Source organism: Manacus vitellinus, unplaced genomic scaffold, assembly GCF_001715985.3.
Source record: "Manacus vitellinus isolate BGI_N305 unplaced genomic scaffold, ASM171598v3 scaffold_29_pilon, whole genome shotgun sequence".
Lineage (NCBI taxonomy): Eukaryota > Metazoa > Chordata > Aves > Passeriformes > Pipridae > Manacus > Manacus vitellinus.
Window position 1 is genome coordinate 784,656 of NW_021940207.1, and position 23,146 is coordinate 807,801.

The window sequence follows — 23,146 nt, forward strand, 5'->3', positions numbered from 1 at the left end:
GCGGGCGGTCGCGGCGCTGCGGGTCGGGCCGGGGCCGCAGGCGGGAGCCGCGGCCGGGGCGCTTTTTGTTGCGGGTCGGCGGCGAGAGGAGCGGGCGGGGAGCGCGGGCCGCGGACATCGGGGCCCGGCGGCGTAGCGGGGGCCGGCGGGCGGCGCGGTTGCGGGCGCGGCGAACGGCGGGGCCGGCCCAGCCCAGCGTGCAGCCATGAGGCGGCGCGTGTACGGGGGAGGTGAGTCCGGCGCCGCCCTCCCCTCCCCCGCCCCGCGAGGCGGCGCGTGCGGCTCCCGCGGGGCGCTTCCCGCCTCCCTGAGCCCGGCCAGGAGCCTCTCACGGCCCCTCCGCGTCCCACCGTGAGGGGGAGCCGGCAGCGGGGGCCTTGTTTGGGTCCTCCTGGGCCGAGGTGCCCCTCCCCCGGGACGGCCCGGGCCGCGGCCTGGGGCAGGATCGGCGATACCGGGGGCCGGGGAGGGTCTCGGTGCTTCGGGACCCGGGTGCGGGTCCCCCCGTGGGCTCTGGGGTCCGGGGGATGGTTTCAGACAGGTTTTTGCCTTAGGAAGCTCAGAGCTCAGCGGGGATCGGGGCCCGCAGGGATGAGGGCGCTTCGTGCTGTGGCCCCTCCACTCGGACGGTCGCTGCTTCCAGTCCCACCTTCCTCATCCCGATCCCCCCGGGAGCTCCGCGCTCGCCCGGCTTCGAGTGGCCGCTAAGTTAGAACTTTTTGAAAGCTTTTTCTTGTGATCTGTTTAGATGCAACCACGTTCGCCCTCGTCTGTTAAAATTCCCCTTTTACTCACACGAGAGGAAGGGGTTGCAGTCAAAGCCTGTCTGCAGCCCTCCGGTAGCTCTCTGGTAACTGGAGTTCTGAGCGGAGAAGTTTCTCCTTGCCTCGATCCCTTGGCTTTTCTGCTTTTGCAAGCAAAGCAGGCAGTGGGCAGGGAAAGGTCAGGGTTGCAGAAGAGTGCAATAACCATTCACCATTTATTAACAATCTTTTCAGATGAAGTTGGGGCTCTGGTGTTTGACATTGGCTCGTACACTGTCAGAGCAGGCTATGCAGGCGAGGACTGTCCAAAGGTGAGAGTCTGTGTGCCTCGATGGAAATACAATATGAATTTATGCCTTGGGTCTTGTTTGTGAGTTCCAGCTTTTCAGAATACACTGGGTTTTGTTATAACTGGGTTGTATAAGGAAACCTCTGAATTTATGAGGAAAAAAACCAACATCCAAAACATTATGAATCCTCTTGTACTGCTTGCCTTTTGCCTTACAGGTTGATTTTCCAACAGCCATTGGCGTAGTGCTGGAAAGAGACAATGGCAGCACTCTGATGGAGATAGATGGTGACAAAGGCAAACAAGGGGGCCCAACTTACTACATAGACACCAATGCCCTGAGAGTCCCGAGGGAGAATATGGAGGCCATTTCACCTTTAAAAAATGGAATGAGTATGGTGCTCTGTCTTTTTCTACCTGATTTTAAAATAGCATTGCCAGGCTGCAGAAGGTCATAGCTTTCATGTCAACAAGCTGTAAGAACAGATACCTGATTTACAAATTGCATGGAATATGGTTGGTTTTCACTGTTAGTGGACTTTCACCATAATTCTTGAAGTCTTGGTAGTTGCAAAGGAAGAGGATTATGCAGAGCTGTTAAAAGAGGTTTATGTCTGGTGAGATAGCTTTTGACTAAAGAGCTCTGTGCAAAAAAAAAAAAAAAAATGGAAAACCTCTATGTACTTATGAAATAAACCAAAACTTGGATGTAACTAATCTGGTTGCCTCAATCTTGTTACAGTTGAAGACTGGGATAGTTTCCAGGCAATACTGGATCACACTTACAAGATGCACATTAAATCTGAAGCAAGTTTGCATCCTGTCCTTATGTCTGAAGCACCAGTGAGTAAAAGGAGCTTTGCATTTTGATAAGTCTTTTTTGATGACTCTACAAACATTAGTCTTGGATAAGTCTGACATTGGCTTTTAGGTGACAAGTTTTAAATCCTAGCTATAGAAATGACAATTTTAAAATACTTTGCCAGATTCTGGAAAAAAACCAAACCAATTTGAAAAGGTTTATATGAGTTGTATTAGAAAGTATTTGCAATATGCTATTGTTTCTTACTTATTGAAAAGAAGTCAAAAATCTAAAAAAAAAATTTACTGCCTAGAATAAAAGGAAAAAGATGTTTGGACGTGTTATATATAAGTTACACATAATAAAATGCTGTTGAAAATCTGCTTCATTCAGCCTTACAAACTACTATTACATGACACAGAATAGCATTTATAATGGAGAAGTTTTAATTTTTCTGTCTTTGTTTCTGTAAGTGATCTTGTAAGGCAACTGAAGTGGACGAATGCAAATTTCTGGGAAAATCAGTGGACAAGGTTTCTGTCATTTAATAATGCTCAGCATTTAAAGGGCAGATCTTGAAATCAGAGTAGAAAAGGTAGAAATGCCATACACAAGTTATACCTTTCTTTAATAAAATCTTATGAAAAGGATTTTCTTTTTCGTTATTCCCTTGTGTTGAATTGCAGCTTGTGGAGTGTAGATGAATTTGCAATGGCTGTTTCATGTTTGGTGGCTCAGTGGGTGTCTGAGTAGAGGTTCCCCTTAACATTCTCCTTACAGACCTGATCTTACTGTATTGGCTTGGGAAAAACGTTTTCGGTAATGTGTTGAATATTTGAGCTGTATCCTGGCTTAATCACCGACAGTAGAACTGTAGAAAGATACCTTGGAAACTGGAAAATCTGGATTTATTTTTCTTCCCACTGGGCAAGTTACTTCATGTAGCTTTCCCCTTGGGAATGGGCATGGTACTTGTTTTAGAGAGTTCTTTCAGAGGCTGATACTGTAAGAGCTGTAGAAGTATAAAGAAATCTCTGTTGTAACAGGAAAGGTGTGTATCACTTTTGTGTGATAGATAAGCATTAATTTCTTATAGTATAATTGGAATAAAAAAGGTTATAAAGAAGTAAACTGCTAGAAATCTATCTTTTGATCTGATTTGAAACTGTCTGCCGTTCTTCTAATGTGTTAGCAACCTGTTACTGTGTAAACACATCTTCTTTTTGGCCACTTATTTGTGGTTTGGATTTATTATTTTTTAGTGGAATACTAGAGCAAAGCGTGAAAAACTGACGGAGTTGATGTTTGAGCACTACAACATCCCTGCTTTTTTCCTGTGTAAAACTGCCGTTCTAACAGCGTATCCTTCGAAATGTTTCACTGCATGGGTTTTTTTTCCTCCCCCCAGGAAATTATGGCAAACCTATTCTAGGCAATTCTGGGTATAACAGCATGTCTGACTTCTTTCAGATTGATTTTTCCATAAACATCTAGGGAGGAAGTAAACAAATTCCGTTTCTGAACTTTAAAGCATTAGAGCTCATTTTTGAAGTTCTCCCAGTCTGACTGTTTTCCTTGGAGGCCAAGTCTTTTTTTTTATTATTATTATTTTATTTTCCATTGTATACCATGGATAAGAATATTACAGACCTGAAATGGTGTTGTCCACACTACTAAATACAGTAATTAGAGCTTGAAGTTCCCATAGCCTTAAGAAGAATATTTGTAATTGTTTTAAACTAATAATGTATTTTCAGCTTCAGAGTCTAAATGAGCTGAATGTACTTAGAGCTTTCTGCATAGTGTTAATGTGAAATCTCACCTTTGTACATCTGAAGCTTAAGTTAATTCACAGATGGAAGGTAAATGCTGCTTTCTCTATAAGGTTGTGCACTTCACAGAAAGATGGTACACACTGGAAAATGACAAATCCTTTTGCAGAGCCAAGGAGTAACACATTGGGGTCCTCATTCCTAGTTATGTTCTAACTGTATGGCGACATTTTTTTCTGAAGTGAAAATTACAATGTTTTCCTTAATCATTTTGGCTAGCTTTGCTAATGGGAGATCTACAGGTCTCATTTTGGATAGTGGAGCAACACACACCACTGCTATTCCAGTGCATGATGGATATGTGCTTCAGCAAGGTAAAAACTTTCATGGGTAACAGCATTTGCAGTATCAAGGTTGAATTAGCTTGATTTCAGCTTGTAGCTTTGTTGTTTTAAAATCTATGTATCCCCTTAAGCAGGGAAAAAAACCCTGGTGTTCACTGACAAATAGTTGTGGGATTTTATTAATGATTTTAGTACTTTCTGGGTTAGTGGGGGTTTTGTGTGGTTTAGTTTTTTTTTTTTTAATTTATTTTGAATCCCCTTTTTGTTCTCTAGGTATTGTAAAATCACCACTTGCAGGAGACTTTATTACTATGCAGTGCCGGGAATTGTTTCAGGAAATGAACATAGAGATAATTCCTCCCTATATGATTGCTTCAAAGGTGGGAAAGTAGCTTTATTTACTAAGTGTTTTCTTGGGGAGAGACTTAAATGTTTAACTGATGATCATTTATCCTACAATCCCAGGAGGCAGTTCGTGAGGGGTCCCCTGCAAATTGGAAGAGAAAAGAGAAGTTACCCCAGGTCACCAGGTCTTGGCACAACTACATGTGCAATGTAAGTAGATCATTCCTCCTGTTCTCAGCTCCCCTAAATAAATAAACAAAATAAATAAACATAAATAAGTTTTGTTTGCAAGTATATCAGGATTTTCTGCTGAAGGACTAGAAAAATCTTTAAAAAGTATCAATTCTGTAAATTCCATAAAATTGAATACTGAAATTCTTATAACCATATTATTCTTAATTCCATAGTGTGTCATTCAGGACTTCCAAGCTTCTGTCCTCCAAGTATCAGATTCAACCTATGATGAACAGTACGTTACTTTTTTCCTTCTTGTGAATTTAGTTACCATTTGTGCATGGGGTGCTCAGCCATTGCTGTTGGCTGGTTTTGTTGTGGAAGAAAATTATCCAAGAACTGTTCATTTATAAAAGTAGGGATACAACATACATCCAGGTGATAGCTTTTTATTTAATATTCCAAGATGAGATCATTATTATTGAAAGTGTAAGTCTTATCAATCACAATATTCCCATTGGAAATTTAGTTTGTAACACTGCTTAGATAACCTGACAGCCTGTTCACAGAGCACTTTAATGTGTTGCCTTCTCACTGTGCTCCAGGGTGGCAGCACAGATGCCAACAGTTCATTATGAGTTCCCCAACGGCTACAACTGTGACTTCGGTGCGGAGCGTCTGAAAATTCCCGAGGGATTGTTTGACCCTTCCAATGTAAAGGTAAAACCACAGAGATAGGTGTAATTGGAAGGCTTTGCATTGCTAGGTTCTCACTTGTCTTCCTTTTGTATGATGTTCTTAATTTCATGATATGGATGTGTGTATTTGCACTGTGGGGTTCTCTTGGGGGTGGGATTTCTCTGTCTTGTTAGGACTGGGCAAGTGAGGGATGAAATGTTCTAAGGGGTGGTGATAAGCTGAATGGGCAAATAGCAGTGTTTTTTTTTCCTTCTCTAAAAAAATGCTTGGCTCCCTCTCTAGTGATACTTGTAACTCCAGCTCATCAGGGCTTTTCTATGCCTTGCTCTTCTGAAGAGATGATGTGTGGATTCCTAATTCTCCTTGCAGGGTTTGTCTGGTAACACGATGTTGGGTGTGAGCCACGTTGTCACAACAAGCGTTGGAATGTGTGATATCGACATCAGGCCGGTGAGTGTTAGTCAGCCTGGCAGTATTTTAAGGCACAGATATTTCTGTGCTGATTTGTATTTTTGGGACTAGAACATTGTTGATGAAGAAATGTGGATTTACTAGGATAATGATAAATACATCAGAATAATTCTGTAAGTATCACATATTTTTATATTGGCATATGCACCATTACTGTTTTTTCTTACAAAATGCTAAATCAGGATTTTTTTTACTTAGTGTTTCTATCTATATTTAAATGTCTAATGTGCAGATTTTGTGGCTGGCACTGCATAATGTGCCCTGGACTGGCTTCAGATGAGCATTTTATGTTCATAACTTTGACTGTTACCTTCAGATTTTTAGGCATGGCAGATGTAATTAGTTTATGTTTAGAAAGTATATGGAATTTATAGAGAGTAGGAGGAAGAGAAGAAGTTTTAAAGGAAAACTTTCTTTTTAAAAACTTACGCTTTACCTTTCTCAGGTGTCAATTTGAAAATATTCAAGTTTGATACAGACTGTATGGGGGTTGTTCCAAAAATTTTTCCTCTTAACCAGCACGTCAGGCAGGCTCTATAAGCTGGGCCATGGTGTGTGTTCACCACCTGCAGCATTAGTGAGATAGAAAACTGCTGCAGGGCTGTGGGGTTTTTTTTTTTGTGGTTGCATTCAGCTGTAAGAAAACCAACGCTTCAGATACAGGGGAGATCTGTAGGTTTAGGGTTCTCCACAGTAGAAATTGTTCTGTGAAAGCATTTAGAATGATGATAATCATTATGATGATTATCATGTATATATTGTGTTTCATTATGATGGTTATCATTAGAATGATCATTATCATTAGATAATCATGTGGCTTCTCCCTTCATTAGTTTAATATTAAGCTATTTGAAATATTTTTAAGTGATTAAATAATTAATTGAATTGGGAGAGGTAGTACTGTTGGCATCAGGTGATGTTGCTGTTGACTATATGTACTTGTGTCCCATCCCTTTCTATGCTGAGTAGCAGCTGTTTTCAGAGTTAATGCTGTTAATGTTGTTTTTTCTCTTTTTAGGGCCTCTATGGCAGTGTCATTGTAGCAGGAGGAAACACTCTAATACAGAGTTTCACAGACAGATTGAACAGAGAGCTGTCTCAGAAAACTCCACCGGTAAAGCAGCTCTTTCAATTCCTGCACTGAGTATTTACCATTTTGCTTTTCTGCCACATAAATACACAAGCATGTATGATAGCCTTGACTTTGTTAGGAACCAAACAGCTGAACAGATTTCTGCAGGGTAAGAAATCTCCTTCTCTAAAGAAAAGAAAGAAGTCTTGAAAGGTTTTTATACAAAATAAATTCCAACATTTCTTCAGTATTTTACTGCTCCACTCCTGCTTTCAGATTGTAATCCTAAATTCTGCAATTGTCCTTAAGCAAGTATTTCCCTTGGTGGCCCCTCTTCTGAAGTGTTGTTGACTGACTTGAGGCACATTCAGTCATTCTGCCTGAGATCTTGTCACTTTGTTGTAAGAATTGTTTTTCCTCAATTCTACAGACAACTCAACTTACTCCCAGACAAAAACCTGGTGATTTAACATACTTACATATATTTTTTAATAACTTAATGTCGAAGCATTAACACCTTACACCTGTGTTCTTGAAAGCAGATATAGCTTATGGTATTTCTTAAATTTTTATATATTCAAGGAAAAATGTTCTGCTTGTAACAACTCTGAAATGATGAATGTTAGGAAAAACTGACACTGCTGAGGAGGAGCCCCTTGAATTTGAAAGATTTTACTGCTACAAGGCATTTTGAAAGCAAAAAGAATAAATGGCTCAAAAAAAAATTAGACCAATTAAGTCCAGCAGCATAAGACATTTAGTCCCAGTGCAGTGTTGGAGAGGACAGTATATACTGTGATGTTATTGCTCTCCACCTGCCCTGTTCCTTGCCTTAAGCATTTGCTTCTGCTCCCTGCTGGGAGACAAGGTAAAAGCCACAACGTGTCCTGTCCCCCTGCAGCTGTTCTTGGATTCTAAACAGAGGGTGGATGAGCAGTATTGCAAATGTAATAAAATGGACCTTTTCCACCTGCATTTTGGTATATACCCCAAGTTCTTGTGCTTCTTGTCCCTGAAGATCACCAGCCTACAATTTGTGTGATGATTCTGTTTTGCCCCCTTTCCTGCTCAGAGCATGCGCCTGAAGTTGATCGCGAACAACACGACTGTGGAGCGGAGGTTCAGCTCGTGGATTGGTGGCTCCATTTTGGCTTCTTTGGTTAGTACACCTGTGTTACTGTGTTTCCATGCTAAGCAGAACTGTCACCCAAAAATCTAATTCCCCATGAGTGCATGTTGCAGGGTTTGTGCTAAGGCAGCAATCACAGTCTCCTTGGCCATCCTCATGGTGAGGTGAGGAGGATCTATTTAAAAAACAGATAGGAGCATCTCCAGTGAAAACATGCCTTGCCACATTGTCCCATTTTTAATGGAAAGGTGCAGGCTTGAAATGCAGCCTTTACATGTGTCTAGTAGGCCATGAAAGTAGCAAACATGTTTCTGCATCATATTCTTGAACTTAATTCTACCAGTTACTGAGTGCTGAAATGGTTTGTGGGGATTAATTTATCAGCATGGAAAAGGGAGATTGAAATCAGTATTTGGTACTAGACTTCCTGTGTTGAGTTTAATCCCTGCAAAATAAAAATCAAGGAGAAGACAGTTAAGCAGGTCAAGTCATATTACCTCAATGTAAGGACTTTCTGCTACCTCAATGTAAGGACTTGCTTGTTTTCCTGCCTAGGAAAAGCTAATCATGTTTCAGTTAATCTTGATTTGTTTTCTTATTATTTTTTTTAATTGTGTGTTGGGTTTGTTTCCTTTTTTTTTTTTTAATAGGGTACTTTTCAACAGATGTGGATTTCTAAACAAGAATATGAAGAAGGAGGGAAACAGTGTGTAGAAAGAAAATGTCCTTAAGACCTCTTACTGTGAAAACTGCTGCCTGCTCGGTGCTCCTTCTGTTTTATAGCTTTAGCATACTCAGGAATGGGATGGACTCTTTTTTGTAGAAAGTTTATAATGGGTTTTTTGCATAATTCAAGTTCCATTTTAACAAACCTTAGAAATTTTGAGAGACCTAATTGGTACTATAATAGAAAAAGGATGTTTACATCCCTTGTAAAGCAATAATTCATGTAACAAGCATTTTATAATTTTGTATAAATGTCTATTTTCTCTAGTATCTTTTCCTGGGAACAGCTTTACAGGTTAGCTAATAGATAGAGGCATAACCTTGCAAATGCCTGTGCTTATTTATTAAATATTTCTTGTCTACTTACACATATTAGTCTTCCTTGCTGGTACTTTGGCCTTAAATTGCTCTTAATGCTCTCTTAAAGAAATAAAATTTGGTCTTTTGTATTTGAGGAGCTTTGTGAGTACTTGCAGAGAAAGTTAGTCTGTTGTTTTAAAAGTTGAAAGTTTGTATTCAGTGACGTAGTTGGTTGTAAGCTTTTACTGTCTCACAGAAGTGTTACATTCCATTGAGTGAATGTTATATTAAGCACTGGTTTGCTATTTTTTTGTTAAGGAGCAGTTTCATTTCAGTCAGCAATCACTGCTTTCCACCTGCTTTCTAAGAATGTATTTAATGCCTTTGTGATGTAGGTGAGAAGCAAAACTTGTTCGAGCCAGGGAAATTGAGATAAAAAAATTGCCTCTCCAGTACTTGGGAGAACAGGAATAGAAGCCATCAGGGTGTGGCTTGACATTGCTGCAGGGAGCTGTAACTCCGAGGGGCAGCCCAAGGTCTGGATCCCTTGGGGACTCGCAGCAGGGTCAGTAAGTGCCTGTGTTTGCATGGGGAAGGTGCTCTCAGGGTCACAGCAATGGGGATGATTATTTTTTGTTCAGTAGGAACTGGCTGTGAAGATGCAGCTCAACATTGCTGTTAAGCTAACTTTCATTTACAACTGTGTGGTGGTCTGTTCTGGGACACAGTGAAGTTTTGCTCCTTATCTCAAAAGCTGTGGAAAACCAAATAGCATTTAACTGATCTAAAAAGAATAAACATAAAGTAAACAGTACTGCTGCATTTTTATATCCTAAAAGACCTTGTGGGTAAATATGTGGCCTCTATTTGAAACGTTTCACCTTACCTCCAAACAATAAAGTAATTTATCAAACCAGCTTGCTTGTGTCTTTATCATAACCAGGAGCTGCTCTTGAGATGAAGTTGCTTCACCCAGATTTTCAAAGCTATTGATAAACCACATTTCTCTCTCAAAATGAGACAAACTGCAGACAGCAGCCCTAAGTGATCTAAGTCACCAGCTCTTGTCATTCTGGAAGAGAAAGACTCAGTCTAGTTCATATCTAAGTGGAACATGGAATGTCAGCTGAATTTGTACCTTGGCACCCTGCAGTGAGTGATGCATTTTAAGCTTTCCTTCTGTGACCTGTGCTTAGATTTCATCATGTCAAACCAACTTTTATCTTCTGTGTATCCTAAAAGAATTGCTGTAGGATGGTAATGTCTGTGAATATTCCAGCAGCAGAGGGAGAGCAAAACATTTTGGGGGTTTTCTCACTACTGTAAAGATTTTGTGTTTAGGCAGTGGGTATTTCATGTGATGCAGAGGAGTAACTGAGGGTCAGAATGATGGAGGTAGATACTGATGGGAGACTATGGGTTCCCTTGCAGTGTTTTACCAGAGGATATTGCCGGGCACACTTGCTTCCTAAAAGACTGGTATTTGTGATTTTAGTCTAAATTTCTAAACAACCTCACGAGGAGGTGTAAAAGCTTTCATGAAGTAGGTATTTCCATCCACTGAGAGCAGCTGTGGTACCTTTCTACTTCAGTTTCACAGAAAACTTGCAGTCTTTCTTCAGACGTTTTGCACTCTGCAAAAAAACACTGTACAAGTGTTTGAATTTGTCATAGAAATCTAGGTGTGAGGACCACATTGTTAAAAGTTCCCATGCTGAATATTTTATACTCTTTCAGAAGCCACACATAAGGAGGGGAAAAGTTCAGTCTGCCCTGAGGAAGAGCCTGCTCTCCCATGCATTTATGCAGACAGCAAATGCACCTTGGGTAACTTACCTGTAACTCAGGGAAAATGTTCAGAAAAATATATCAGGAAAAATATGAACAGGGCAAAAGTTTACGTGAGGTTCAGATGCTTTCACGTTTCTGTCTGGTTTTGCATCTTTGTTAAACTAAGCCAGGTAAACACCATCCCTACACTTCATACTGTCACCTGGCACTCCACTGCTGCTCTTCACTGGTGGATGTCTCACAGCTGCTGGCTAACACATTTATCAGATGTTTCTAGAAACAAACGTTATGATTTCATTTAGGCACCAAAGCTGCTTTTTAATTCCAGATCACACGTTTATTTAAGTCAAATGTGGGATTAAAAAAAGAAGGGGGCTCTGGAATGCTCATGGAGTTGTTTGTGGTTTCAGAACATGTTTTGTGTTCAGTCACAGACACCTGACCACTTGCTTGCAGGGCTCTTCCAGCAGGTTACTGGCTCTGAGACTTCAGGGCGAGGTGAGGGAACTTCCTTTCCAAGACCTTCCGCTTCGTCCTCTCCAGGTTTTGCCTTCTTGCCCTTTTCCGTAAGAATTTTTCAAGTCTGAGTCTAAAACAGAGAAGTGGGTGTTGTTAATTAATTTCCACACAGCTTGTGACCACCTTAATGTGCTCACCCCCCTAATCAGACAGAGGCTCTTGGCATTAACAGCCTTAGAATTCATTTGCTTTTGATAAGTAAAAAAGCTTACAAAGCAATTCTTTTTCCCTTCTGCTTCTGAATTCTACAGAATTTACACCTCTGGCAGACGTTTGGTAGTCTGCATGTGAAGTTACTTTTACAGTGCAACTGCATAACCACCTCTCTTAGTAACTAAGGTGGAAACAGAAAAAAGAAACGGAGCAAGCTGTAATTTTAAAAAGCCTCATTTTCAGTCTAGGAGCTATAAAAACAACAAAAGATTACTACTATTTTTCCTTGTAAAGTGGAATAAGGAGGACTGAAAAACAGATCAGAAAATAACCTTCAATGTAAAAAAAAATCTTTTTACCTGATGAACTTATTCACAAAAGGTAAGTAATAGAATCTCTTCTTTTTGTGTCTTTCATTCAAGTGCCATGGTATCGGCCATTCCTTGTAACTGTACCTGTTGGGGACAGATAAAAGGGGTTACAGAATGTATACACTGTCTTCATTCTGGGATTCTACCAGTTTCTCTTGCTTTCAGTACAGTGATAAAGTGGTCTGGTAGAGTGCAGAATTTGTGGGGGGGTATTTATTTCCAGCCCTTGCTGGCTTGGTTTGTAACTGCATCTCCTGTGTAGCTCAGCCTCTTTCTGTACAGAGTAGTCTTGCTTTAAAAACTGTAGATGTTTGAATGCTGGGCCCAGTATAAACAGTCATTATTTGCAATTTTAGTTTAAAGTTACTCCTTCATAAGAAAACTTCCCAAAGCTGATGTGAACAAACAGTGTCCAAAGAGTTTTGTTTCTACTACCATTTTCTTTTAAGTGCTGGTGTTGGAGTGTCCTGTCAAGTGCAAGTCTTCCAGAACATAAGCCTTTCCCCTAAATACAGACTCTTATTTCTGTTCAGGGTTCCTCTTGCACATGGGCTGCACAGATGGTTTGTGCAGACTTAGCTACAGACTCCAGTACATCCAGAGTGTCAGACCTACTACTGTGTGTATTCCAGAGTTTCTGCATGTGCTTAACGAACATTCCATGTTCTCTGCCCCTCCCTGCTTTAACTGGGGACTGGACTTAAAATACATGGCAGTGCCTTCTTTTTTGACAATGTTTCCAGGCAGAAGGAGATTCACAGAAGCCTTATCCCCAGAGACATAAATCTAGTGGTCAGTGCATTCAGTACTCTGCTCATTTACATTTAAGGGGGAAACAAATGGATAACAACTGAAAAGTCACCATTATTGTAACATTTGATCTTGTGTTATCTACACTGTTACTGAAGAGCTGAACACTGTAATTAAGTGCTTCCAATGCCAATATGATGAGGGTGAAATTCTGGTAATGAAATAATAGGTCCTGCCAGAGCCTTCAGCATCATCACCTGAAATTACAGATTACTGAAAGTGTCTGGACAACAAATAATTCAAAAGTTAGAAGCTTCTACCTAACTTAAATATCAAGAGTAGTAGAGAATTTCAAACAGCTGTTTGTACTCTGTTGTCCCTGAATATGTGGATTTTGCATTGTAACTGGGAAAGTCCAGATGGTTCAACTTGAACAGTACTCCCTGGTTCATTCATGTGTAACAGAAAAGGTGTAGTAACAAACATCCTCTGAGTACAGAAATCAAATTAGTTACATGGAACTAATTTTGTTATAATTACTGGTAAAGTTTGCCGATGAATTGTTTAGCAACAATTTTAATCACATTAAAAAAAAAAAAAGCCAAAACTCAAGAAGCACCGGAATGGTGACCAGAAAATACATTTGGTTCTATACCATATATGAATCCTTCCCTGATTAGTTAAGGATTTTCTGGTAGAGACTCACCGCAAAGAAAAATTCACACACAGAAAAAAAAAAGGAAGTTTTCCGTACCAGAAGGTGCGTCCCAAGAAGTCGTGTCTCCACTCTCCAGGAACTGGCTTTTCGTGGCCAGTTTGTAAAAGCCTCAGAGCAACTTCTCTTTCTTTCACAACCAAGTCTATATTTTTCATAGACTTTTCTACCTGGAAATGGTAAATAGTTTCAGGATGGCCCAACAAAAAAGAACGCCAACAATTTAAAAGATCTCAAATAAAGACCTAAGACAAAATTTAAAAGAAAAACAAAGGTAAAACACACTAGTGCTTTAAAAACCTCACTTGAGAGCAGGACAGATAGGAAATAACTGATGGTCTGATGTTTGTTTGAAGACCAGCTGGCTAATCCAGAAAGCTCTGAGGCAGGGGTGGGGAGGAGGCAAGGGAAGCAAGCAGAAGGTTTGCTGTGTGTATTTCTGTCAGGTCATTTGTACTGGCTGTTTGTTATTTTAGTTTTCACTGTGGAGTCTGGTCCCAGCCCCAGTAACGCCCACTGGTTGATGAGAAAGCTGCTGTGACCAAAATATGACTTGAGCAGTGTTTGTGCATACACTAAAATCAGGAATAATGTAAAGAAAAGGTCTTTAACAAGTTTACAAACACTTCATCTTTCACTGAGCTATTTTACTTAAGAGTTGTATTTTTATGTAGCATGAACAAATCACCTTTTCTAACCGTTCTGGACTTGGCATAGGCTTGAGTTGTCGTTTTGCTTCTTGCTGTATAGTTAAAAGCATGTTTCTTTCTTTCAGCAGGACATACCTAGGTCAGAGAACACAGTAACTCAAAACCAACTTCTGGACACCTTAGCAGTTATTCACTTACTATCCTGTTGGATAGAGCACAGTAAAATCCCATCTCCTACCTGCTGGCTTTATATGAAGAAGAAAAAAGGTACTGAGCAATTGGAGAAAGCCCAGTAGAGGTGGGGAGGGGAGGGCAGACACACAAGGAGAGGATGAGGGAGACAGGTTTACTTAGCTTGGAATAAAGAAGGCTTGGGAGGGAAGACAACACTAAGTTGTCTTCCCCTACCTGGACAGAGCCAGATTCTTCTTACAGGTGCACAGCAAAAGGACAGCATGGAAAAAACTCTTCACAGTAATGATTAAGTGCTATTTTAGCCCTGGCACTGCCTGGAGTGGTGATACAACCTCCAGCCTCAGAGAACTGTCAGGATCAGAATAAACACAGACCTGAGCACCCTGATCTAACACAGTGTCTTGGCCCCACCAAGGAACTTAAAACCAACTCTGTCCAATTCAAACAACCCAGAGGGTTCAGATTCAGCATCTTCATACCAAACCTTTGTCCCAGACACAACTATCCCACAGCCAGCTGCAGTAGAGCTTCTGTGTTCCAAGCAGGGCCAGAACTGGGGCTGTTCCAAGCCTAAAGCAGGCTGGAGCCTGCAGAGCTGGGTGGCAGACTGAAGTCACTGGCTCATAAGTTCACCAGCCACATTTCAATAAAAAGTGCAGAGCTTCTCTGAAAGAAGGGAACCTTCTTCACTAAAACTTACCAAAGTTTGTGCAAGTCTTCACTACTCTTGCCCCTCAGCTGTTTTATATTCCATGCATCCCCTGTAAAAAATAAAAATAAACAGAAACAAACCCCAATGATTTAGTAGAACAAAGTTCTCTTATTTGGAAAGAAAAAAAGAAGTGTTTCTATTAGGCTTAGCTGAATCAACACAACAAGGATCATTTTAAAGAAAATACTACTACTTGGAAAGCTATCCTTGGGGATATTCAGCTTTGCTTTAAATACAAAAAATACACAAAAAAGGCAATTACATGTAGTGTTTATTGGTGTTTCCAAAAGCCTGGTGACAGGGAAAGCTGTAAGATGAATCTACATTGAATTACTTTTGTTCCATAGGACCTCACTTCAGAACAAGGCAGAGGGTTTACAGCAAAACATTTTGCTGCCCAAGAGCTATTTGCTTTCACAAACACTGAACACACACAGGCATAAAAATGCACAAACACATGTATGTATATATACATATAGAAAAATAAGTTTTATGCAGCTCTGAATACTCTCTGATGCAAAAAACCAGGTCAGATTTCAGCTGAGCACAAGTGGCTCGAAGATCATTACCAGAAATGCTAAATATAACTCACCAGACTTGACGCTTTTTTCTCCCCAGTTTCCTGGATCATCAAAAAACTCCTCCAGCCCCCTCCGAGACACAGTTGTGTGCAGGAACTTCACCTGATGGAGGGGTTCAGCTTTTGGCAGGTTTTTGTGAAACAGGTTCAGCACCAACCTGCATAAAAATAAGAAGGAAAGCCACGTATGGTAAAAAAAATAACATTCAGGTGAAGGAGAATGTTTCTTTCATTCACAAAGGCACAGGACCTACAGACCGACCACGGGCTGGGGGGAAAAGGCATGGGTTTGGTTATTCACAAAAATGTCATCTCTGTGTTTTCTCCTTTCCGTCATCTCATCTAATTATCAACTTTCTATACTCAGAGACAAATGAGCTATGCTGTACAAGAATACACCGCTGAATCGCCAGGGTTGGAAGGGACCTCTGGAGACCCATCCACTCCAAGCCCCCTGCCCAGGCAGGGTCACCTGGAGCAGGTGACACAGGAACACACCCAGGCGGGGTTGGAATGTCTCCAGAGAGGGAGACTCCACCACCTCCCTTGTGCCTTAATGGCAAAAGCCGCGAACACGCGGTAAAGCACAAAACCCCCGCCCTGGGAGCACGGGGACAAGGACTGCAGAACTGTGACAGGCACAGGGAATCCTTCACACTGCCCTCACACGATGCCTGAGGCCACACACCACCCTGCAGCCCTCAGGTTTGAGGAGCCAGGACAGACGGACACGAGGACACACGGACAGCCTCCTCCCGCCAATGCTCTCCATCCTCCCGGGAACGCCGCCCGCCTCCCCAGCATGCTGTCGAGTAGAGCCCCCCCGGCGCGTTGCGTAAACCCGGGAGGGGCCCGCCGAGCCGGGGCAGTCGCAGGCACGGCCGTGAGGCGCCGGCCCAAAGCGATCCACCACCGCGGCCGCCGCCATCGCCCCAGGCCTCCCTCAGCGCCGGGAGCGCCGGGAACGAGCTGCCCTTTGCCAAGATGGCGCCTGCCCAGCTTCAACCCCGCCCTCACGTAGCACAGGGAGCACTGGGAGGGACTTGCCCTTTTCCAAGATGGCGGCGACCTGGCTTCACCCCGCGGCGGGAAGTGGCGCCACCGGCCCCGCCCCGCTGCCAGTCCCAAGCCATGGCGGCCATGAGCCGCTTGCTGAGGGCCGGCCGCGGCCCTGAGCGGCGGCCGGCGGCGGCCGGCACCGGATCACCGGCGAACGACCGGATCTCCTGGGATCGCCCCCTGCCTCCCGGCATCCTCGCGTACAGCCTCGGTGGGGAAGCGGCGGGGCGGGTGTGCCGGGGGGAGGTGACCTTGGGGAGCGGGCTAGAGGCCGCGGGGAGAGCCGGGGGCTAAACAGTTGCAGCGTGTCCCTGTTCCTATGAAAAACTGCCTTTTTTGGGGTGAAACATTGATTGAAATGTGCGGGAGGCTGACCTTCTTGCCATGCTAATTGTCAATTTACTTGGCCCTGTAGGGAGACATTCAGTGGTTTACTTGTTGGGACTTACAAGTGGAAGTAGATCCATGTCTAAAGTTAGGAAAAAAAATAGGTTCGTGCTGGTAAAATAGGAAATTAGTCCAGATGAACAATGATAAGCTCCAGAAAACCAGCTCGGAACAACTCAGCCACTGCTGTACAGTTGGTTTTTTTCTTTCCTCACGTGTGTGTTTGACCTTGTCCTGGCATAATCACCGATGGGATACACAAACATAACACTTCGGTTCAATTTTCAGTTCCTGTGCGACACAGCAGCGGCCATGGGAAGAGAATGTTTATTATCAAGGCAACAAAGTTTTATGATACTCGATTTCTGAACTTGTTGGTGAGTTAAAAACAAAGTTATTGCATTTGGTGTAAAACGTTCCTTGAAAATGGTGTAAGAGTGTCTAAAATACAACTTTCTGTGCTGTTGATGTGACAGCATCTAAAATATGGTTGGCACTATTCAGATAAACAAGAATTGCAGGTCCTCTTTAAGAATTTTTTGTCACATGCTGTAAAATCAGGGACAGATGAATTTAAAAGACTGGCTAAATAGCAAGGGTTGGGATAGGTACTTAAATTACTGCTGTAATAGCATTCTTGAATTACATATCGATGTTCATATATGCATAAGCCATAATGCTTTCCACTCCATCCTCCTTTTTAAAACGTATTAGTTACTCTCCTGCAGGATTTGCCTTCAGTTACCTAAACCACTAACACCAGAGGTGAGATTTAGGAAGACTGACCTGAATTTGACCCCTCAAAGCCAGGTTTTGGGTAAAGCCTATTATGACAGGTGACAGCCAATTTGATACAACCCCTTTCACGGCATCAGGCTTCCTTTATCTGCCTTGCACAGCCACCAGAGCTGGTGTTGGATTATTGCACTGGTGTCACTGCCTCATTTCAGGCATCCCAAGATGCTGAGGCAGCGTTCAGGGAAGTGTTGCTGTCCCTCCTGCAGGGACAGACCTTGCTGGGAGAGGGGAAAGCTGCACTGAACAGGCTCCTGGACTGACACAGCATCGCTCTTCGTGTGCTCTGGTTTATTAATTAACTCATTTCAAACAGCAATCTTTACACACAACACCCCTTTCTAACCTAAAAATGCAAATCTAAGAATTACTGGCTGGTGCACCATTTTCAGACAAACCTAATCTAAATTTTGCCCAGGTTCTGAGTTTCCCATACTGTTTCTTTTTATCCCCTCTACAGAGATTCTACATATTCCTGACGGGAATACCAGCAGCACTGTTCATAATGTATGTCAACATCTTCATTGGTGAGTGCTCTGTCATGGCTAAGCAAAGTACAATGTCAGAATTATTAAATGGGAACTCATCATGCTGGATAGAAAAAAAAGAGATATTTTAAGGCTCTCTCTTTGGAAGACTATGAAATAGGCTTCACAGTTACAATAATATTGTATAAGTGCATAGAAGATGTTACCAGTATATTTTCTTTAGTTGTTGCTTTAAAAAAAAATAAAATCCATCTTTTGACAGTCTTTCAAATATCAGTGAAGTTTAGTGAACACTTCTGTGTTCACATGAGGAGTCTGTATTACCTTGCTTTATGTACTACTTTAACAAGACAGCAACTGTCACCTTTAATCCAGCAAAGATGCCAAAATTCTGCTTGGCAATACGTGTGTTAAATCTACTGCTGTAATAATTTGTGATTAATTTAATAGAGAAATTAGGAAAAATCCATGCTTTCATTTCCTGTACTTTACAGGGCATTTTGGTGGACTTGATACAAGTTGTTTCTTCTGTATAGCTGCTAATTTCACCCTTTTGGTGTGTGGTTTGTGTACACAAGTGGCATTTGTTGGGTCACCTAAAGTCTGTGAGCTACAGCATGATCTGTACATGCAGTGTGATGTGTCTGGAAAAAATGGCAAGTCCAGTTAGAGCTCACATTGAGGGATTAAGTACTGTCCGTGAGAAATAATGATCTAATGATCTTTTCCTAATGTGAAAGGCAGAATATAAGGTACTTTTGAAAAACAATCATAGGATTAAATATTCCTCTCTTCCTTTCCCTGTCAGGTGAAGCTGAACTTGCAGAGATTCCCGAAGGTTATGTTCCAGAGTACTGGGAATACTACAAAGTGAGTGTAACATGTAAGAGAGTGGCATGTTACAGACAGCCTTTCTCTTGATGATACTTTTGGGAGTAAACTTACTTTTACAATATTTAAAGTCCAATATCACACATGCTTTTTTATCTAGAATTGAAGATATTTATAGTCAGAAATTCAAGGTTGTATGTGTTTAATTTCATTATGTTTTCTTAAAATTAGTCCCTGGCTTCTTGCTGCAAGCACTGTTTTGTTTCTGGTAGGAAGTAATTGAATTCAGCAATATGATTGTGACTATTTCAACTCATTTAGACTTTTGTTTCTAGTGAAATGCCCTCTATGTGGAAGCAAAAGTTTGAAATGTTACTATTTACAGTAAGGTTTGGGGTCCATTTCAGTGATTACAGTGGCAGTTTAAGGAACTTTACTTCAACAAAAAGAAAATAAATCATGTGTCTTCCATTAACTTTTAATCTTGCTACAGAATAGCCATCTGCAGGTTATCTTGGCATTAAAAATGTCAAAAGAAATATGGCTTTTTAGAGTTCTGACCTCACAAATAGTTGTACATGTTTTTAACTTTACTATTATGGTTTGAATGGCAGCACTCATAACGTCTACGACATCTTTTCAGGACTGTGAATATACAAAATTATTCAGCCATGATGACATTTCTACTTGGAAAATGAATAACCTCTGCTTTTCTATTTTCCAGCACCCCATCACTCGCTGGATTGCTCGTTATGTCCTTGACCCCCCTGAAAAGGACTATGAGAAACAGATGGCTGTGCTTGACATGGAAGCAAAGAAAACTGAAATTAGGTACATTCTATAGTTGATGGTTTTAAAATACTGATGCACACTGTAGTTGACTCTTTGATTTTGCTTAACATACTGAGCTGGATGCTGACATAAAGCGCTGTCCTGTATCACCTGACCCTGAGTGCTGCTGCCAGGGTGGAAGTTACTGTATATGTTGTCCCTGCCTTTTCAGTATTAAGATTACCAGAACAATCCAAGGGCAGTCTTGTAAAATAACAGAGGCTCTTCAAAACACTTGGTATTTATACAGGTATAGCTCAGTCTTCCTGAGTCAGCAAGTGGACAGCTCTTCTTGCTCCTGCTAATGCTTTCAGCTAGACAAGAACTTATGACAAAACTCCTGCAAGAATTTTTATTACTCCTTTGCGAAACAACTTGCTGAAAAAAAAATAAAATGGAAGGATGTCATAGCTCGTGTTTTAGTTGAACCCTTCACATTTTGGTATTACCTGTGTTTAAGCAGTATTTATAAAACACAGATGCTAAAGTCATTGCTAATGTCAGTAATGCCCTGATGTTAAACAATCAATACATCAATAAACTCCATGTTGAGTGTGTCTATTGTTCTTTTTTTTTTCAGGCTGATGGAGTTGGAGGCACGCAGACTGATGAGACACCGGGGAGATGGACCTTGGTATCATTATGAAACACCTGATAAGAACCTTGTTGATAATTCTATGAAATCCACACCTGACAATTAAACAATTTTAGGACAGTGTGCATGGTCTTAAATGCATACTGACAAATTGTGACTGAGCTATGGAATAGACATCCTGCTGTTTGCTGATGGAAATGAATAAAAATAAACAATGGTTGTGTTGATTCCAGTCACTTGAAAGAAAGTGTGTGGCAGTTAAGCTCATACAGCTGCTAAAGTCAGCAAAAGTCAGCCTTATGTCAGTTGGCAGAAATTACTCCTTCAGAACATCAGTGATGTTCAGAACATCAGTGATGTTCTGTGACCTAATATATGTGAAACAAGTTAGTAATACTAGTTTTCATTTTGTGATTTCTAGCATTTAAAGTTTCAAGTGAAAGGGAGAGGAAACGGTAAGGTTTTTTCTTTCTCAGTGCCTTGTGTCAGATAATTGGTGGAAGATGAACTAAGTAAGAAAAATACCTTCATATCTATGCATTATTAGGATTATATCTACCACTTTAGGCAAATACTTTTTCATTACTGAGGTTTTATTACCTCAGATAGCTCCTGTGTTTTCAGAAGGCAGAATTAAAACATAAGTGCTTGCCCAGACCTATGACTATCTATCTACACTGTCAGATGTCGGAGTAGAAAGCAAAGGAAAGATTCTTGAACATTAAAAAGCAAGTGGTGCGTGTAAATTCATGTTTTAGTGATTTTCAGGGGATTTTATAAGTCTAAGTCTTTCATCTAACTCATAATATTCTATGTAAAACTTCTTAGGAGAAAGAAGAGTCTTGGTGGACAAATACTAAAATAAGTATTTTCCTATTAACTGCTGCATATCTAACTTTTAGCAATATATAAAGTTATTGATACTGTTGTTAGAGAGGTTGCTACTTTCTGTAGCAGGCTTAGTATGATGAAGAAGGGGAAAAAAGGAAACTGCTTGTTGAAGGTTGTTGTGGAAGGATTGCTGGATGGCTAAAGAGCAAGGATCAAGCCAGGGAGAATGGTATGGGCTGACATGAGTTAACTCATGTGGAAATGTGCCATGCAACCTTCATTAACCAAGAACAAATTAAGAAAGACATAAGGTGAATAAGGCAAGTTGCACTTGGGACAGCCCCACACTTACCTGCCATGCATTTTCAGAACTGTACAGCTGGTTTTCTACACCACTTTTAACAATTCCATAGGGGATATTGAGGGTTTTCCCTTTACCTGGCAGGCTTTTGCCACTAGAGGGATGTGTTTCCTCAGGTTCTACAGGCCATGGTACTCCTCTGGTTTTAAATCTCAGGAGTGATGGAAAGTGCCTCTTACAGTTTGTGACCTTAAATTATCTGTCTGTATTCAAAAGCCCCACTTTTTAAAGGAGATAAGCCCAAGCCCTTTACTAACCCCTGATCATCTTGTGGTTTGAAACTTAAAAGATAAATTTCTTTACATTAAGTGACACTGCATGGACTATTTTAAGCAAAAACTGCCTTGTTTGCTGTTTCCTGGCAGGGCCAAACATTAGAAAGACATTGATTTTGTATCAGTGCTTTGCTTGTCCTTTTTGTTTGAATCAATCTTTCAGGTTAGATGGCTCATATGTCTTATTGTGGCTCTCATTGTTTATAAATGCTGAGTTATTCATAAGGGAAGCCATTAAAAAAGCACAAAGTCTCCTCAGGTAAAATAAATCTGTCTGGCCCTGTATTACTGTTTTTTATCCAGCATCCAAAGCGCTCACAAGTCTGATGTAATGTCTGTTCTTGGGTAAATCTAAAATCATTCCATGAACATCACATTCTGCCCTCGGTGTTTCACATTGTTCCCAACACTTCTAGAAAACTTCCTGAGATCAGAGTGCACTGCTCTGCTCAGCCTCACAGCCTGCTCATAGCTGGACAACCAACTTATTTTTCCATTCTGTTTTTAATTGAGATTTTCCGAGAACCACCTTTTGAAACTTCAAATTTTGAGGTAAAAGGTGGTTCTAGTGAAGGTCACATCACCTGCTTAGAAGTGATCGATGAATCCTTGGATATAATGTGGATGTGTGGAAGGTTATTTACCTACATTACTCATCTTCATTTTAAATGGGCCTGTCATATCCTCAGTGGTGCTGCTGCCAGGCACATGCAATAGTTATTGCTTGAAAAAAAAGTTATTTCAATATTTTTTCCTACAAAGTTACTTCATTCTATTCCTCCTTCCCCTCACTATTCTTTTGAAGTGAAAAGCAGAGAGAAACAGCAAATGGCCCGAAAAAGGTCACTTCAAGCTGAAGGTATTGTCCCCCTCAAGACGTGAGGTCTGGGTTTAGTTGCTGGCACTGCCGCAGGAGTGGCATCCCAGGGCATCCCAGGCTGGGCATTCCCGCCCTGCATCCCACCACCTCGTTCCTCCACACCGACCTGCCCCGCTTGCCCTGCGACATCCGAGCCGTCGGCGCGGCCGTGGTGGGACCGCGACAGTCACCGGACACACGGGACACCTGCATCGCGGCACTGGGCAATCGTGGGCGAGGGACTGAGCGTTGAAATATACGCAATGCATTTTTTACTGTACCTATTTCATACAAAAATAAAAATACAATATATGTAGTATTTAATTGCTAAAAAAAAATAAAAGAGACTGTAATAGAGTATTACCGGCCAAAGGGAAAACTGCTCCGCGCTATACAGGGAGACCAGGAGGCGAAGTCTCCGTCCTTCCCTCATGGGAACGAGGGTTTTCGGGTGAAACGCGGGGCTTCGGCGGGGAACCGGGCTGGGAATCCCGCCCCCGCCGCCCTGCCC

At 41.6% G+C, this 23,146-nt stretch overlaps 3 protein-coding genes across 3 annotated transcripts; 2 read left to right on the top strand and 1 right to left on the bottom strand.

Moving 5' to 3' along the window:
• Positions 1-190: 190 nt before the first annotated feature.
• ACTL6A (actin like 6A) lies at positions 191-9,800 on the top strand. The gene is made up of 14 exons (XM_029960827.1): positions 191-230; positions 999-1,075; positions 1,272-1,446; positions 1,796-1,896; positions 3,118-3,215; positions 3,907-4,001; positions 4,245-4,351; positions 4,437-4,526; positions 4,724-4,785; positions 5,096-5,210; positions 5,559-5,639; positions 6,679-6,774; positions 7,805-7,891; positions 8,512-9,800. Exons 1-14 carry the CDS (start codon positions 206-208, stop codon positions 8,590-8,592), a joined length of 1,290 nt encoding a protein of 429 aa, XP_029816687.1. The 5' UTR covers positions 191-205; the 3' UTR covers positions 8,593-9,800.
• Positions 9,801-10,976: 1,176 nt separating this feature from the next.
• Positions 10,977-16,127, bottom strand: MRPL47 (mitochondrial ribosomal protein L47). The gene is made up of 7 exons (XM_029960720.1): positions 15,991-16,127; positions 15,336-15,481; positions 14,732-14,792; positions 13,875-13,971; positions 13,226-13,356; positions 11,710-11,805; positions 10,977-11,267 (listed from the first exon to the last, which is right to left on the bottom strand). Exons 1-7 carry the CDS (start codon positions 16,125-16,127, stop codon positions 11,150-11,152), a joined length of 786 nt encoding a protein of 261 aa, XP_029816580.1. The 3' UTR covers positions 10,977-11,149.
• An 881-nt stretch (positions 16,128-17,008) lies between these two features.
• Positions 17,009-20,541, top strand: NDUFB5 (NADH:ubiquinone oxidoreductase subunit B5; the record flags this gene model as incomplete). The annotated part of the gene is made up of 5 exons (XM_008924452.3): positions 17,009-17,146; positions 18,025-18,091; positions 18,861-18,922; positions 19,608-19,714; positions 20,295-20,541. Coding segments are annotated over 5 exons (495 nt in total), but the record flags the coding sequence as incomplete, so codon positions are not given.
• Between the last annotated feature and the right edge of the window lie 2,605 nt (positions 20,542-23,146).